We start from the raw sequence: 17,848 nt of genomic DNA on the forward strand, positions 1-17,848 counted from the left end.
GTGCAGATATACTGCACTGGTACTGCACGTGTACAGATGACCTCACCAGCACTTGAGGCTATTAAAAGCCATTAGTGTGCAGAAGTCGTAATATGTCACCATATAAAAGAGTAACAGAGTAGGTGCTAAGACCTGATTTATGCCACTAGGAAATTATATACTCACCATATGAAGACTGGTAGACAACCCATGCTACAGATTATGCTGTGATGATACTTCAGACTAACTTCACTTTTTACTAACTTTTTGGCTGACTTCCCTTTATTGTCTTTATTGAAATGTTTTATAGAAATACATAACTATATTTGTTGATGATGGGATTTTATTTGTAGAATAAAGTAAAGTCTTTTTCAATCACTGATGCACTGACTGATAACTCATGTGTTACACAGGAATTATGTTTCTGTTAATGTCAGTCAGACACAAGTCAAACCAGCAAAAGGAGCAAATTTTAAAAAGCTCACAAAGACCAACTGAGAAATTTAGATGTTATCAAAAAACCTCTGAAATGAGCCCAAAGCTGGTGTAAAATTGGTTAGGACATTGGAATCTCTAATCTCTTATATCTAAAGCACATACTTAAATCTGTAGGAACAGATTTTCTGACCACTTAGGGACAGTGGAGCAAAAGCTGTGAACACAACATGAACATTACCAGCTTTTAAGCTGATCTGGAGAACTTGGTAGCAAAGAGTTGCCTATTTACACATCCAGCACATAGATAACAACATTAGCATTTGATTAGAGTTGTGTTTCTGGTCACTTGATGAATATTAATCCAATATTTACTCTTTTCAGTTCACTGGGGGAATTATCTGTCCCTTTGGTTGCTAAAGCCTCCACTGTGTTAACCAGGTGGTCACTGACTTTGATTCTAGCTGCTTTAACATTCTGATGAGACAATTTATGACACACTATATTGTAAGTTCTAAATTGTTTTCCATCTATTAAGCACCAGTGCTTAAAAACTAACCAAAGGTAAGAAGGCTATAGCTCCAATATCAGCAGAGTCTGCCCTGACTTCTGAATTCTTTGATATCCTGGTGGTCCTCCAAATCTTGGATTTTCTCTTTGACTAACAACTTAGCTTGAGCTGTTTTGATCCAGATACTGAAGCTGTAGACCACCATCATTTTGTTACATTTTGTGGAGACCAGCAGTCCAGTTGAGGTGCGTTTCTAACTTGTTTCGACTCTAACAGAAGCTGGGGCTCAGGAGTTCAAAGTGTGAGAGGCCTCGTTTTAGGTCCCCATCTTACCAGACCATACTTTTCTTATTTAGAGGCTTTGTGAGCATTACAAAGGATTCAAAACTCAGTTTGATCTGGATCAGAGCACACATGACCCTGATTAACCCTTAAAACCTTAAAAGTACTGGAGATAATTGACACCAAACCTGTTTGACTGGCAACCAATCTCACATGGTACAACGTGACCACAAAAAATGGTTGTCTCTCCCCCAGTGAGTAACAATAGTATCAAGTTTTTAATCTAGTATGGTAGCACCATCTTTGGGCATCGCAGACTCACATATAAATGAAAAGCGTCTAATGTCTAAGGACTAAAAAGCTTCATTTTTAAAAGCTCCACCACATTCCTCTATCTTGGGTAAAAACCCAGTTACTAATGAGTCCATCATGTCTGACATGAGATGGATGAATAAGTAAATGAACTGACCTCCCTCATAGGACGTTGTGATTAATAGTTGGATTAGTCAGGACATAAATTCCTGATTTGATCATAAACCTCTGTCTCCCAGTTCAGACACTGGTTGTTTACCTTCGTAACTGGCATTTCCTTTGACTTCGACTCAAACAGGTGTTCCAATTTGCCTGTGTCTAATTTTACTGAATCCAGTTTGGACCAGAATGAGTCTCCGCTCCTCTTGTAGTCCCTGTACTGAGAGTCTGTCGGACGCACCTGATCACAAACAGAAGAAGAAAGGATTGGATTAGGTAGAGACATGTGTTGGACTTTCAGGCAATAAAAGAGGTAAATGAGAGATACTCCACAGAAAAAACAATGAGTAATAGCAGCAATGGGAACATGTCTGGTGAGTAATTTTGTCTTTGATGACTCCTTCATAACTGGCTCATTAAAATGTGCTGTCTTTCAAGAAGTCTTCATCTTGTTCTACAGGATCTCCTGCAAAAACTAGTCATTAAACCCACCTCTAGTTATCATCTTGTGGATAAATTATAGCCTGATGTCTACCTGGTTTACGTTAATGTGTCCATCTCGACTCACCTCACTCCAGAAGAGCCTGATGGTCTTCTTCTTCTTGTTGAAGAGAGGCGGTTCTGGAGGTGGAGGCACTGGAATTGAAGAGTTAAAGGAAGGGGGAGGAGGAGGCCTCATAATCCCTATCAAGGGAGGAGGTGGGGGGCAGCTGCCTAGCATGGGTGGTGGTGGAGGAAAGTGAAGGATGAAGGGCGGGGGAGGCGGAGGGGGCGGGAGATCGCTGCATCCGCCCATCATGACGGCATCCAGAATGTCTTTGTCATCGTCCTCCGTCAGGTCAGTGAAGTTGATGTCCCCGATGCGCAGCTCTTTAGGGCTGGCCAGGAGCTGGTCCCAGATCGTGTCTGATTCCTTTTTGGGTGGAGGAGGAGGGGGCTCAATGGCTTGGGCCTCCAGGTGAGCCTGGGGCGAATTCAAGTCCTTTATCAAATTTCCAAAGCGCTCAGCGATTGGGCGGATGCTCTTGCGTTGATCTGAGTTGTTACCTCTATTGTCCTCCTCCTCGTCATCGCCAATTTGCCCTTCAGCATCCTCATTTGTCTCTTTATCTTCTCCCTCTCCTTTCTCTATCTCTTTCTCCTTCTCCGCGTCCTCCTCTTCCTCTTCCTCGTCACTGGGCTTCTTGTTCTGGGAGTACAGCATGTCCAGCATGAAGAGTTTGCTGTTGAGGAGTTTGCTGCACTGCTCGTTCACCTCTGCCTCTTTAAAGCCTGAGAGGGGTTGATGGAGAGGATATTAAAAAGAGTGCATACCATGTATAATTGCCATTGTTGAGCAGACTTTAGTACCAGTAACCTTACAGTAACATCAAGATGGAATGAATTACAAAAACAATTTATCAACATATTGATTGTTACTAATGTATTTTCTTCTTGACATTTTCTTTTGTGGTCTTGATTCCAGATTTATATGATAGACTTTTGGCATATCATGTTTTTGGTCCAATGTTCGTCATTCATTACAAAGTTCAACATATTCAATCCACTGTGTAAGATTCTCATCTGAAATAGTATTACTTAATAGTGACATCATACCACCAACTTAAGGCTGCAGCATTGGAAAACATTGCTTTAAAAACATTTGAAACATGATTAAAACCCATTTGCTTGTTGTTTTGAGACTACAATAGACCTGCAGTTGGTCACAGTAAAGTTACGTTTACTTTCACTGTTGCTCACCAAAGCATGAACATGTCAAGTGCATTTCCCTGCTCATAAATCATTTACAATGCTGATTTTTTTTTTAAATATTCTGAAACCTGCTTTGTGGTTTACGTCTGCTCTGCTGGCAGCAGAATGGTCTCTTGTGTTGCAGTGTGCTTGTGTGTCCTCATGCACACACATGCAATACAAATGAAATGGAGACCCACTGTTTAGAATACTGCTCAATAGCAATATTGACTTGTGGTAAAGGAATCCACAGGTTACCTTTAAACATGTACATTGATGTGAAGTGGTGAACGTTTTGAATAATGCTAAGGTATAAAGTATCACTAATAGCCACAAATACTCACCATTCTCATTGCTGCCTCTCTCCTCCCTCTCCAGAGTGCTGCTGGCGGAGGAGATGCTGGAGGCCGAGCAGTTGTCCTTCTCATTCACCTCTTCATTCTGTCGTTCCTTGTCGCTCAGGATGCCACTGTCCTCTTCCGCGTCCTCTCTCTCCTTCTCCGGTTCCTGCTCAGGCTCCTCACTTTCCTCTTCCTTTTCTTCTGGTGTTCCCTTCTGCACTTCCTCCTCTTCTACCTCCTCTTTCTGTTCTTCCTCCTCCTCTTCAGCAGCGGCCTCTGGCTCTTTTTCCTCGATTTCTACACTGGCGCTGGAGTCATCAGCCTCTCCTGCCACAAAAAAAGTCAAAAAAAATTACTTTATTTTTTTCTAAGATGCTGATATGCGATGTCTATCTCTCATCTTTAGATTTGGTACTCATCACACTTCTCACACACACTTCTCTGAAGTAAAATACAGTTTGAAACACGTGACATGGCTGTATTTTAAAGGAGCGTCTGTTTAGTCACATACACTTACAAGAAAAACAAAAACACTAATGTAAACAATATGGCGTGTACACAAAGCCAGGTTGTCACAGGACCAGGATGCGAACAGGAAATGAAGAATTAAGTTCCTGTTTACGTTAAAACACACTCACGTACGCGGTACACACGCGTGTAACTCACAGCACAGTCAGTGCAGTGATGCAGGCGGGGTTAGAATAACACGGTGATGTGAGGCCTCATACACTCAGCTACAGTAACTCAGCTCACGGCGACATATTCACTCCAAAATAAAGCTGTTTTCTTACACAAGATGTTTTGGCATCGCACTTTCAAAAAGGTCTTTCAAAAACCCTTTCTGACCCTTTCACCCATATCCCCTCTTTCTGTTTTTTTTGTTTTTTCTTTTTCTTTTTAGCCCCCGCTGACGTTGTCCCCCCTCCTCTCCCTCGCTATTTTGCACAGTCTGTCTCTCCCCTCCTTTTTGCTCACGCCTGCATGCTAATTTAAATGGCAGGCTGCAAACTGAAACAATTTAAGGTTAAGAATGATTGCTTTGGGGCGCTCTGTTGGAAATTGAACTGGCAACCTTCTGGTTTTAATTATAACTCCCAAAAGTAAAAGCGATACAAGTGTTCTGAGCTTTAGAAAAACAAAACAGAATCAACTTTAAAATCATTTGTTATTATATTAAATGAAATGGTTCTTCCACCTTGATTTGTGAAATTGCTCCACACTGTAATACAACATAGTCTTATTTTATGGTAATGGAGGTTGTGTCAACATTACTAGCAGGAGAAACAGCAGCAGTAGTAGCAGCCCTAGTAATGATGAACACTATTGTATCTTATTATAAAAAACCTAATAAGTTTTTGAGTTATTTGATATTAAATCATCTAAACAAACAGGAAAGATGTTAGTAAAATTTAGCAGACTATGTTTGGTGGAGAAAGTGTGAACTTTACATTTCATGATCTAAAGCATTTTGGACTTGTAAATTACCCACATCCCCTCAGAGACACCGTGTTATTAGTCAAAAATGTACGTCATTGGTTGCTTTATGACAGCTACTCCATCAAACAGTACTCTAAATTCTCCTACCGGTCTCAGAGGGCGTATAAGGAGTGGCGGGGGTCTCGGCTTCGAGGTCAGCCTCTGCTTCCTCCTGGGAAGCAAACGAGGATGGGGTGCTGCTGCGCGACGATGAGGGCCAGGCCTCCGAGGGTTCAAAGGTCAGGTCGAGGTCGGGGCGAGTCCTCGACACCCGGACGCGATTCCTCTCGCACTCCTCTGCCGCCAGACGTTCCACTGTCTTATACCTGAGAGGGAGAGAGAGAGAGAAGGAGGATCAGAATCAGACACCCCTTTCTCAGCAGTGATGCTCTGAGTGTTGCTACTTGCCAAATTGCTAAACTAAACCACTGGCTACCACTCTTTGCCATTTCATCGGAATTCCTCACGAAATCCCATCCGACTTTGTTTACCTTTAAAGACTTTCCTCATTCTCTCCTCCAAACTGCTCGCCCATCTCACTCTTCTACGCAAGTTAATTAATTGTCTGAAAAGCATATTCGGTGCATTCATCACTCATTTCCTGCAAGTCGAGAGGGTCAACATCCTGCTCTCCTCTTCTGTTCTGTCTAGACAAACACCAAGCTATCACCAGCAGTCCAAATATGCAAACAGAGGAAGTTTAGAGAAGAAGAGACAGCGTTTTGGGGAGGAGGGTGGCAAGGAAAGGAGAGCGACGGGGGGAATAAGAAGAAGAAGAACGGGAGAGAGATTGGGAGAAGTTAATGTTAGCTTGGCTGCTGAAAGGCCAAAACATCAGAAGTGAATCAGAGCAAACCTGTTCAAGATGTGCCTCGATCGGCTCTCCTGCCTTGTCCTTTCTCTTCTCTCTTCCTCCCTCTTCTTCTTATTCTCCTCCCCTACCAAACTTTACCATTCAACCTGCCTGCCAGAACAGAGATTAAGGCCACCGAAACAGCTCTCCCTCTTCTCTTTCTTTCTCTAACCCCTCCTCTTTCCCACCGTGCTTTCAATGTGTGGTGCTTCTGTTCAGACTTCATTAGCATCAGGCCACTTCAGAGGTCTGAAGAAACTGGATACTAATATATATGTGTGTGTGTGTGTGTGTTTGTATTTGATTAAGCCTGAAATTGAGTGAGTGAGGCAACTGTGTATTGTATGCTTGAACCTGGACCAAAACCTCCTAAATACACTGTATGTCTTTAAATACATGGAAATAAAGTGTTGAGTAATAGCAAAACACTCTAACATACTAGTCTACTACTGTAAGCACTGTTTATGTCTATAAATAACTCTTTGGTAAGCTGTTTTACTGTGCTGTGTTTTTGTGTTCATGAAGCTGTACCCAAATACTGAACTGAGATTGTACTAAAATCTGATCACAGCACATTTGATATGATCGACACCACAAATGAGAATTGTCATGATTTATTTAGTTAGTAAAATTCATTCGCCTCAGGCACTCTGAAGTCTCTGTAGGAGCCTAAAAACACATGTTTTTCTGATAACCGTGACGCCCTATTATACCATAAATACATCAACCTCTCCTGTGGATCCAAGCTCCCACACGCTCACTCAGCAGTTCATCTCCTCCATCTGGCTTTCTGTCTGCCACGTGCTTGTTTTGTTTGTCTGTTGTTGAATCAAACTGTTCATAGTTTGTCTTTCTCTCTTCCCGTCTCCCTCCCATTCTCTCTCTCCGTTTCAACATTGATTTAAATGAGGACTGAAGGAAGAAGTGAAAGCACTTGGCGTGGCGCATTGGACTGTCAACAGGAGAAAGAAGCAAAGGATGGAGGAGAGGAGAAGAGAAGGAGAAGGGGAGGAAGGAAATGAGAAGAGGAAAGGATGACGTTTTACCTGCTCATATGTTCAAATTCGGCATGGTGGATTTAGGTTTCATAAAGTTGTCATCATTCCCCACTAATATATATATCCAATGTTGACTATGATCAGTCCTAAATCTGATCCTGACCTCACATAACCTCTCTCTCATCCCAAGATTCCCATCTGCACACAAACATAGATTTATTAGGCTCATGAAAATTCTTCTTATGTTCGTGTTCAGATGTGCATGTACTTGAGTGATGAGCGTGTCTGTGTACGTGCACGAGCTTTCGGTGTGAAAGGCCTGTCGAATCCTGGAATCTGATTTCCTCGCAGCACGCAGCTAAAACAATCAAGCCCTTGGCAGTTAAAACACAGCACCTTAAAAGAGGAGAAACAGGCAGACGGAGCAAAGAAAATCGGTTCAGTATCCCCTCGGCCTCTGGCAGCAAAGGGCACCTTTTTAACCTGAAAACAATTACACTATTACCGAGCTTCCCAAACCACAGTCTGAAACATATTCCCCCCGGGTTCAGCTGTTCTGCGTGTGTGTGCTGATTTAGTGCACACACTTACCTCTCATCCCGCGCAAGCCTGGCCTCTTCCATTTTATCCACATAGTTGCGGCTGTGAGGGAAACAGAGAGTTTTAAAACATAATAATCATAGCCTTCATGAAAGTACAGTCAGTATGTTGTTCTGTAGACCTGCTGGTGTGAATATAACATGACTGCACATCACACACATATACACACACACACACCCAAGCGGTTAAGGTATTTGTTTAACCTGTACCTTCACATGTTATGTTGGTTTTCCCATTTGTACATAATATGGCTCTTTAAAAAAAACAAAAAAAACAAGTCAACGATGCCTCACCTGTGCTTGTTCCTCTCCTCTCTCTCTATCCTCTGCAGTCTCTCCTCTCTTTCCACACGGCGGCGCTCTCGCTCGGCTGCCAAGGACTCCTGGTGTTGTCTGTAGGAGGAGGACAGAAGACCTCCCAGAGCAGGCCTGAGGGAGAGGCAGAAACATTTATTTACACCACTGCCAAATCTGTTTAATCCAGAAAATAATAAACATAATATTTCTCTTTCTTATCATTTATTAGAGAGTTTAAACGATTGGTGGATCAAATAATTAGTTGATCGACAGAAAATTGTCAGCAGATTTGATAATTATTTGATTGATTGTTTAAGTGAGTTTTAAAACTTGATATGTCAACTTGGCTTTTTCCACTTTTTTTTCAGACATAATACATTATAAAAACAAATTGCATATTATTTTATAATAAAAACATTAGTTTTAGCCCTATCACATTGATTATCTTGCTTGATGACAAAGTTTAACATTATGTCTTGTCTGTTACATAATGAATCCATCACTGTTTTTTCAGTATGTATAGGTAAGTACGTAACATGCCATAAACTGTATTTTAATGGCTGTGTTTTCTATGGAGGAAATCTGAGCAGCTCATTAACAAGGGAACCTGAGAGGTGAAATCACATTCACTTCAGTATGTCATCACCATGAATGCAGCACGGGGCTGCACACAGTCCATGCTTGTTACACGTGTGAGTGTGTGTATGTTTGCTCATGCAAACACACATGAATATGTACTTTTATGTGAACATGTTTAACATACAGGATATTTTAGGAATGTTTTCATGCACGTGTGCCGACATGATTAAGGTGAAGCAATCTCTGACCTGGAGCTGGTTGGCGTAGAGGGGCTGCTGAGAGACACGTGACCTCCATTCCTAAGTGAGAAAGGGAGTAAAGAAACGGGTGACAGAGAGTTAACTACTGCAGTCACCCAGTTATACGACACCATATTGACTAAGCGGAGAAACTGGTGGCAAGAAACGTATTTGACACCTTGTTACATAACACAAACGCTGTTGGTGCAACACTAGAGTGACCCTAATTAGTAACCGCTGTGGTGTTTATTCCCTTTCTGGAAAATTCCAAGCAAGCCGTCTGTACTCAGTTACAACCTGCTGTGAATCTGAAAAGACCCTCGGCTAAAATGTATTTTCCTTGACAAGTCAACGAGTGAGTGTTAGCAGGCATCACCTCTCTTTTTTTAAGTAATATTAGTGTTTTGCAATGGTGTCATCAAAGCAAAACCACAGCATTTGTGAGCATTTTAAAAATATTACTGTAGTAGTAGTAGATTCCTGTTGGTTATAGGTGAAAACATGGAGCTCTCATTTCTACTAGAATATTCACAATTATTAGCAAACATGGCTGTAAATAGTAGCCTTTTGAATAAGGGATTATCATAGCAAGCTACACACTGTGTAGGTGAGGTGCAGGTCATTTAGAAATACAGTCAGTTGAAGTGGACAGTGAATGGAGAAAGTAAGGCTGAGAAAATGCTAAATGCTATTAAAATGATCATACTAAGAAGCGAGGAGTGACTATACAGCTATGGAGGTGAAGAGTTGGAAAAAGGCTTCTGTGAAAAGTCATTACTTGCATACTGTATTCCTTGAAAAGAAAGGCGAAGTAGCGACTGGGAAGCAGAGCAAAAGTGTCAAAAAAGTGAGGGAGACTATCAATGCAGTGGAGTAACTAAGTAAAAGTGGTGTGAAGGAGCGGCAGGTGATAATAAGAACGTTGACAGACTCAAAGTGAGAAGCGGTGCAGTCAAAGAAGTGAAAAGAGCTGGTGAAAAGGCAGAGGTGATGAATAACCAAAGTGGAGATTCAAGCTTGGTGCCGGGATAAAAGCCAGAAACGGGAGTGGAAATCGTAAAAAGGAAAAGTGCATCTTCAAAGAGTTGAAAGGAAAAGCTTTCTTTGCTTCTTAAAGTCATGGGAGATTGCGCTCTGCTGTCCCTCTGACCTTGGTGGCGTCAATTTGGGTGACTGCTCGCTGGGTTTGGCCGGAGCCGGGGGAGACGGCTCCTCATCCAGGTCGTAGGAGAAGAGGTGGAAGGGCGAGTGGGGCAGGTAGGGCAGGCGGTCGTTGGAGGGACGGGAGCTGCCACGCAATGGCGGGCTGACTTCCTTGGTTGCTGGCACAGTGATCATAGATTTCTTCCTGGACAGCAGGCTGACCAAAAGGGAGGGCTCAGCTGGGGGGCTGAGAGGGGAGGAGAGAGGAAGAGAGGAGGAGGAGGGAATGGAGGGACATTGGATGGTGAGTACAGGAGGTTGTTCAGTCCGATTCCGCTGCTCCCCCTCTTTCTTACTCTCCTTTCTGGAAGTGATGGCGATGGACTGGATTGTCGTTCGGTGAACTATGGATGGAGGAGGTCTGGCCGTGCTACAGGAGGAACAGAGGAGTGGATGAAGAAGGGGAATAAACACATGAAACTAACCAAATGATTGTACAACTGTATCTATCTGTGCCAGTTTAACAGGTTCAAGGGGTACAGTAAAAAGTAAAGCACAGTTTCTAATATCTAACACATATGCACTTAGGCCACCAAGGACATCAAACCAAACACATATACAATGAAAAACTGTGAAAAAGAATTTTTAATAGTTTTGTGTGCTTCATATGCACTCCTCTAGATGAATACGATACATAGCATAATTTCATTTTTACATTACCACCATGTCCTAAAATACCTGGGGGTGGTCTGACTAGACACTGTAAAAGCCCCCTCCTGCTCATCCGAATCAGACTCAGTCACTGGAGTCTCTGCTTCCTCCTCCTCCTCCTCCTCCTCCTCCTTCTCTACCCCATCCTCACATTCCTCCTCTCTTTGGAGGCAGAGGGGGTGAGGAGGGGCGGATTGGATGGGTGGATGGGTGGATGGACAGACGGACGGACAATTGAGGGAAGGATTGAGGGAGAGATGAGGCAATACATGAGGATATCATGCAAATAGAAATCACTATCTTTTGAAGGAATGGAACAGAGGAAGGGGAGAGATGGAGGGTTAGATGAGACTGATGTGCGTGTGGAAATAATGAGCACAGCTGCACTACCAGCAGACAACAAACAAGGACATCTATCAGATAGAGGGTAAGGGTTAGTTAATTAATTAAGAGGAAAACAAAAGGATTCAGACAGTAGAGAACACAGAAATGAAGAGGAGAATATGTCAGGGATGGACAACTGACTTGAGAGCAGTGTCACCGAGCTGTTTTGTCCAGTGAAACCAGATGAGTCAGCGCGTACTGCCAGGAGTTGTACCACAAGACAAGAGCTGTGTGTGTGCGTGTGTGTGTGTGTGTGTGTGTGTGTGTGTGTGTGTGTGTGTGTGTGTGTGTGTGACGAATGGGATGGCCAATAAAAGTGTGTTTGTTCACCCATCACTTCATATGCATACAGATTCTAACTCAATTATCCACACTTTTTTTCCAGAGATACGCAGGTGTGCTAAAGTATATGCAAAGGGACAGAATCGGCCACATTCACTGGGAAAGGAAGAAGAGTAAAAGAGATAAAAGATAGAGGAGAAGACAAGGAGGGGAAAGATTTACCTGATGCAAACAGCAACAGCCTCCTCCAAATTTCCCTTTAGTGCATGAACACACGGCACTAAAAAGCCCGTGCTGGTTTAATAATGTGTATGCTTGTATTAGAATCACAAGCAAACTTATCAGCAAACTTTGCAGGGTTTTGCAGATGATAAGAATGGGGTTTTTTGAACATTGTTTAAGTCTGTACTAGTGTTTAAGAGTCCACACCGAGTGCTGTATGTCAAGTGAGACAAACAATTAGCTGTTAGGTTAGCGGTAGTAATAGATAGGCAGAAGGCCACAGAAGTCAACAGCTGACCTTTCTCTGAGTGACCTTTGAACTTACATGGATGGAAGGAAACCTGATAGTGCTCTGGAGCAGAAAGTGTTGGTAAAAGACAGTCAGAACTCTCTCTCTCTCTCTTTCTCTCGTTCAGTTATTTAAATACATTTGCATCAGAAATATCCTGTAAGAAGTGATGCTGAACACCTTCACTCTCTGTTATGACACTTCATTAAATGACTTCTCCATCCTGCCCTCCTGCTCACCTCTCGCTCATGTCCTCAGACCTATGGCTGCTGAAAGGTTGGAAGCCTGCTCTCTGCGGAGAGGCAGGGCTGCAGGGGGAGGCGTGACCGGATCGCCCAAGAGAGGCCCTGCGGCTCCGTCTCCTTTCCAGACCGCGCTTCTTATCCCCGCCCCCTAGGCTGGCCCGTCGGCGGTCCCGGCGTCCCATTGGTGGAGGCTGGCTGTCATCATCGCCATCTTCATGCCGTAGGGTCATCTAAAAAAAAAAAATATAGATTGGGTGTGAGGTAGGAGTGTTGACCAGTGCATCCCACAGAAAAAATACTATACTTGATATAAGTAGCAGCTAATACTCTTTAATAAAAAAGCCAATATCAGCGTGTAACATTTTCCTTGTAATCTTATGATTGAATATATTTGCCTCATAAATGTTGAGCTGCTCAACCAAGTCTAGATCAGTGCCCTTCCGCCCCAGGTGTCTTTGGGACACTGTTTCCATGCCCTGTTCCTCCAGACCATCCACCATGTCATAGAATGAGTCCTGGTCAGGCAGTGCTCCCAGTGTCTGCCAAAAAGGAAAGGAGACAAGAGAAAGAAAGGGGATTATTCAGGTGTCAAATAATAAAAAACAGTTCTAAAATGAAATCAATAAATCAGGAAAGACACCATATTTAATTCAAATTCACCTTATTGATGAGGGTCATGGCATAGACCAGCAGCTCTGTGTCTACACCATCCTTCTCATGCAAGATCTCCATAGCATTGGACCATGGTTTGCAGCCTGGAAATCAGTGCAAATTCACAGATAAAAATACATGACTTGGTTTTTCATCGTCCACCCAACCACCCTCCCACCTATGGCTACAAACCAAACCATTAACTTGTGTAGACAAACAGAATAAAGACTGATAACAAGTTCCTCAGCAGGTGATGGTGTGTAGAGTCTTTTTTACCTAACTTGGTGTCCACAGAGGCGATGGCTCGTATGAGCAGGGGAGCGTTGGACTCAGAGTATTCCACAAACACAAGCAACAGCTTCAGAGCTGTTTTTACCACCAGACGGAACTAAGGGGAGAAATATTTTTATCATACAAGTTTAAATTAAACTGTGTTTGTTGTTAGACCGTGTTATTTAAATGGATCAATAATTGATGTAATTCCCTATCAGTGACGGGTGGGTATGGGGTATGTATGTGTTAAATATCTGGTATTATATGTCCCTATCAAATCAAATCTATATAGAAAAGAGATGATGCAATGTTTGGTTTTATGTGCTGGAATCAACACTATACAAAGTAGAGGTGTACTGTGCCTTTAAAAGTACCACAAAACAAACAATAGACACAACCCTCAGGTCAGAACACAGAACACAATCAATAGCAGATGTTTTTGTGTACCAACCTGTTTGCAGTTTGTGTTTGTGTGTGTGTGTGTGTGTGTGTGTGTGTCATTGGGTTTGGGGATGATTTACTATGCATTCATATCTATACCTTTGAACCAGCGAGCGTGTATAGCCACTGGATTGTCTCAGCGTGGCCAATGACACCGTTCATCCCGTCCACGTACAACATGATCTGCCCCAGAGCTGAAAGCAGGGTAGACAAAAAGAAAAACAGAGAGTTAGAAAGTTAGAGCAAATATAGAAAGATGATTCAACACTTACTCGGAAACAAACCCTGCATACCAAATGGCAGCTGCACACGGGTAAAGCTACAGTAGCTATAAATAACAACAAAGGTCATTAGGGACAAGGTTTCCTTTTATGCTTTGGATCTTTATGAAAGAAAAAAAAATAGAATAGATATTTGAATATTGTTTTATAATTAATGTTGTTTTCAAGCTTCATTGAAATTGTGTCTTACTGTATTTCCCATTACAGAAACATTCCTGTGAATGGTTTTATGTTATGGTAGTTAACATATGGTTTCCTTCTCTTTCCTCTCTACAGGGTATTTACAGGAAATGCTGCAACTGCACTGAATGACCTTTCCACTCCGTATTTATGTTTTCATAAACTGATTTATTAAAGCAGACTTTAAAGTTTCACTCAGTTTCAGGTTATCATTGATGGGAAGTAAACATATGCATTTGTGCAAGTACTGTGAATGAGTATCACTTGAAGTACAGTACTTATAATTTACTTAAGTGCTTTGTATGCCACTTTATAATTACTCTATTTTCTGACTTATCAAATATGTTGTTCCAAATAACTTCCACCTTGACCTGTTTACATGTTATTAACTAGGTTATGATGTGATAATACTGTGTGCTTAACAGTGAAAGAACATTTTCCAGAAAAAACTTATAAGAAAAAAATTAATTTTAGATTGTGGTGTTATGACTTTTACTGAAGTAATGGATCTGTATACTTTAGACTACTGTAATGGGAATAGTACCAAATAGTTCTGAAGGTAAATATCCATATGGAGACACCTGGCAGGACAGCAAAAGGAAGAAGAGTCTTTCTGGAGAACTGAGACACTGTCTAATTTCTCCCAATATTTTATTGAGAGAGTAAATTAATGTAAAGCGACAGCCCTACTCTCTTATATATATGTGTATGGTTTTTTGTGTGTATTGTCCACTTAGAAGAAGTCAGAGTGGGCAAAATTGTGAGTCATTCAAACAGGAAAAGAGTGTAGACTGTATATGAAACTCTTGAGGGCTTTTAATTTGAAACAGATACAGGGAGTGTCAGCATCCTGCCGGTCAGCAGAGATTCCTTTCTATACGAACTATTTCCAACAAGAAAGTGAAAGTAAAAGGGGATTTTCATACAGCTGTTGTTAAAAGTTTCAGGAGAGAGTAACTCAGCCCACACGGAGTTTGAGCAACAGACAGAGAAGTCAACTCTCTCAGCCATGTATTTGGATTCAAATTTGCGAATTGAAGTCATTTCTTCACTTCTTGGACAGATCCTAAAACCCCATGACAAGACACGGGGGAAATCTGACACTATTTTGACTGTTGATGAATTTCATCTTCACAACCTTATCGGAAGACGAAAAAGCTATGTGAAGTTTTTCATCGATGAGGAAGAATTTTTTGACCCAGAGTATGACTACGACTTCACTAAGGTCTCGGACTCCTCTCAGTGTATGAGAGGAGATGAGCTTTATGAGCGCCCAATAGGTTGGTACCGCATGGCCTTAAAGGTCAAAGGTAAATATCCAGATGGAGACACCTGGTTGGGCACTGAGGGATGGAGGAGTCACTCTGTACCAGGAGAGTGGCCTGTTTCCTATCATGGAACAAGCTTGGAAGGATCCAGAGGTATCATCAGGAGTCACTACAAAGCAGGAGACAGAGCGGTGTATGGCAGAGGGATCTACTCAACACCTGATATACATGTTGCTGAAAAAGAAGAGTATGCTAAAACCTTCACATCAAAGACGACGGGGAAAAGTTACAAAGTGATCCTGCAAAATCGAATCAATCCTGGAGAGAGAATGATTTGCCGAAAATCCGACTACTGGCTCATCGTTGTTCATGAAGGAACATCTGCCCTGGAGGAAAAACAGATAGTGGAGAGATCTATTCGACCTTACGGCGTTCTGATTAAGGAGTTAAAGGATGATGATGATGATGATGATGATGATGTTGGCAATAGTACTAACAACAACAATGGCAACAATAATTACAACATTGACACCTCCTGTCGACTATTTTGAATGTGATGCTGGCAATGGTGATGATGATGATGATGACGATGACAACGACGACGACGACGACAATGAAGATGACAATGGTGATGATGATGATTTCAGCAAGAACTAACCACTTATTCTTCCTTTGGGTTTATAATTTGGTGTAATCTTTGATTGCATTTTATTTTAAAGTTCTTTATAAAGCAATAATGGCCCAAAGTTGTTTTAATGGAGGATCAATAACACATACACAATACTTTGTTTCTGGATTTTGCTGTTCTGTGATTCATCATGAAGACTGTTTCTGACTTAGACTTTTCACCCATATATTTTAGTTTTTGATATATTGTCAAAAGTGGATATTCCTGTTGGTGTTTGTGGGTCCTTTAAAAAACCATGTTACGTACATAATGTGAGGAGTTTCTTTTCCTACATTTAGTTGTGAATGTTGTTATAATGAAACACCTATCAAAGCATCAGCACATTTAATCCAATCGTAAACTCTTTTTTTACAAAATGTACTCATTCCAGTTTCCTTGTTATGCCTTAAAACATGTTTGTTAACTGATCATGTGTTACTATATGTAAATAAAGAGTTATAAATGATCTACACGTCAGTGTCTTATTTGTGTTGGGGTGTTAGGGGCTTTCCTGTGGAACTCTGCAGTTTGCAACTGCTGGGTTGACAAAGACCACAGAAGTGTGCTGGGAAACTGTGCCAACTGCACACACAAAAAACAGACCACAGTACATATCATACAAATGCTTTGATAAGATAAGGGTTAGAAGAACATGGGGATCTCTCAAAACAAGAACAAAAACACAAAAAACACAACAAAAAAATAATAATGAAATAAATGATATCATTGAAATATAATACCATTAAGGCTGGAAAGAGTATATAGAAATATCTTTCTACCAGCCTCAATGGTATTATATTCCACTGTATTTTCTATCGCAGGAATTTACATGTTTTTAGTTTCATATGTGCAAAAGTTGAGATATGGTTTCAACTGACTGAAAGAGGTCTAAAGTCAGTGAAAGTAGCCTTGGCAGCTTCACTTTCCCCTTGTTTTACAAAGTTCTGCAAACTCAGTAAAGGAACAACTGTAAGAGTTTTACAAACAGGGAAGAATGTAAAGGAGGTTTCTGTTGTGTTCATCATCTGTTGCTGTAAATCAAAGCGCAGCATAGATTCATTTCTGTTCAAACTGTGTCAGAAATGAAACTGAATTTTCATACAGCATATTATGTCATCACGTGTTGAATGCAAGTTTCAGGAAAGAGTGAACTCAGCTCACACAATTTGAGCGAGAGACAGAGAGGGTAACTTCCTCAACCATGTATTTGGACTCGAGTTTGAGAATTGAAGTCCTGTCTTCACTTTTTGGACAAACCCTGCGACTTTATGACCGAGGACGTGGGAAATCAGACGTTTTGTCTGTTGAGGATTTTTTCTTTAGCACCATCACCAGAAAGCACCAGGATTATGTGAAGGAGTTTTTCATTCGTGAAAAAGATTTTTTTGCCCCAAAGTATGACTATGACTTCACTGTGCTCTCTGACTCTTCGTGGTGTATGAGAGGAAATGAGCCTTATGAACGCCCAATAGGTTGGTACCGCATGGCCTTAAGGGTCAAAGGTAAATATCCAGATGGAGACACCTGGTTGGGAAGAAAAGGATGGAGGAGTCACTCTGTGCCTGGGGAATGGCCTGTTTCATACCATGGAACAAGCTTGGAAGGAGCCAAAGGCATCATCACCAGTTACTACAAAGCAGGACATAGAGTTTCGTATGGCAGAGGAATCTACTCAACACCTGATATACATGTTGCTGAGAAAGAACAGTATGCCAAAACCTTCACGTCTTGGACGACAGGGAAAAGTTACAAAGTGATCCTGCAAAATCGAATCAATCCTGAAGAGAGAATGATTTTCCGAAAATCCGACTACTGGCTCATTCCTGTTGAAGAAGGAACATCTGCCAAACGAGAGAGAAAGATAGTCAAGCGCTCTATTCGACCTTACGGCGTTCTGATCAAGGAATTATGAAATGAGAACTAATGCAATCAGTCATCATTTGTACAGACCTGTTGCCCATCCATTTCATTGCTCTATCAAAATGCTGTGGACTCAAAGCTTGGGGAGGTAACAATCTAA

General features: G+C 41.7%; 1 protein-coding gene across 1 annotated transcript in view; it reads right to left on the reverse strand.

Annotated features, from left to right (window-relative positions):
• Positions 1-17,848, reverse strand: part of fhod3a (formin homology 2 domain containing 3a) — a 53,503-nt gene that overhangs the window by 4,714 nt on the left and 30,941 nt on the right. Inside the window, exons 6-20 of the mRNA XM_062436287.1 lie at positions 13,532-13,626; positions 12,995-13,106; positions 12,728-12,822; positions 12,463-12,606; positions 12,062-12,297; positions 11,859-11,885; positions 10,673-10,807; positions 9,942-10,364; positions 8,801-8,851; positions 7,971-8,105; positions 7,669-7,719; positions 5,335-5,552; positions 3,754-4,077; positions 2,247-2,950; positions 1,779-1,919 (exon numbers count right to left, since the gene is read on the reverse strand). Coding sequence (XP_062292271.1) covers positions 1,779-1,919; positions 2,247-2,950; positions 3,754-4,077; positions 5,335-5,552; positions 7,669-7,719; positions 7,971-8,105; positions 8,801-8,851; positions 9,942-10,364; positions 10,673-10,807; positions 11,859-11,885; positions 12,062-12,297; positions 12,463-12,606; positions 12,728-12,822; positions 12,995-13,106; positions 13,532-13,626 — 2,891 coding nt within the window. The remainder of the gene's footprint in view (positions 1-1,778; positions 1,920-2,246; positions 2,951-3,753; positions 4,078-5,334; positions 5,553-7,668; positions 7,720-7,970; positions 8,106-8,800; positions 8,852-9,941; positions 10,365-10,672; positions 10,808-11,858; positions 11,886-12,061; positions 12,298-12,462; positions 12,607-12,727; positions 12,823-12,994; positions 13,107-13,531; positions 13,627-17,848) is intronic.

Source organism: Scomber scombrus, chromosome 16 (genome assembly GCF_963691925.1).
Source record: "Scomber scombrus chromosome 16, fScoSco1.1, whole genome shotgun sequence".
Taxonomy (NCBI): domain Eukaryota; kingdom Metazoa; phylum Chordata; class Actinopteri; order Scombriformes; family Scombridae; genus Scomber; species Scomber scombrus.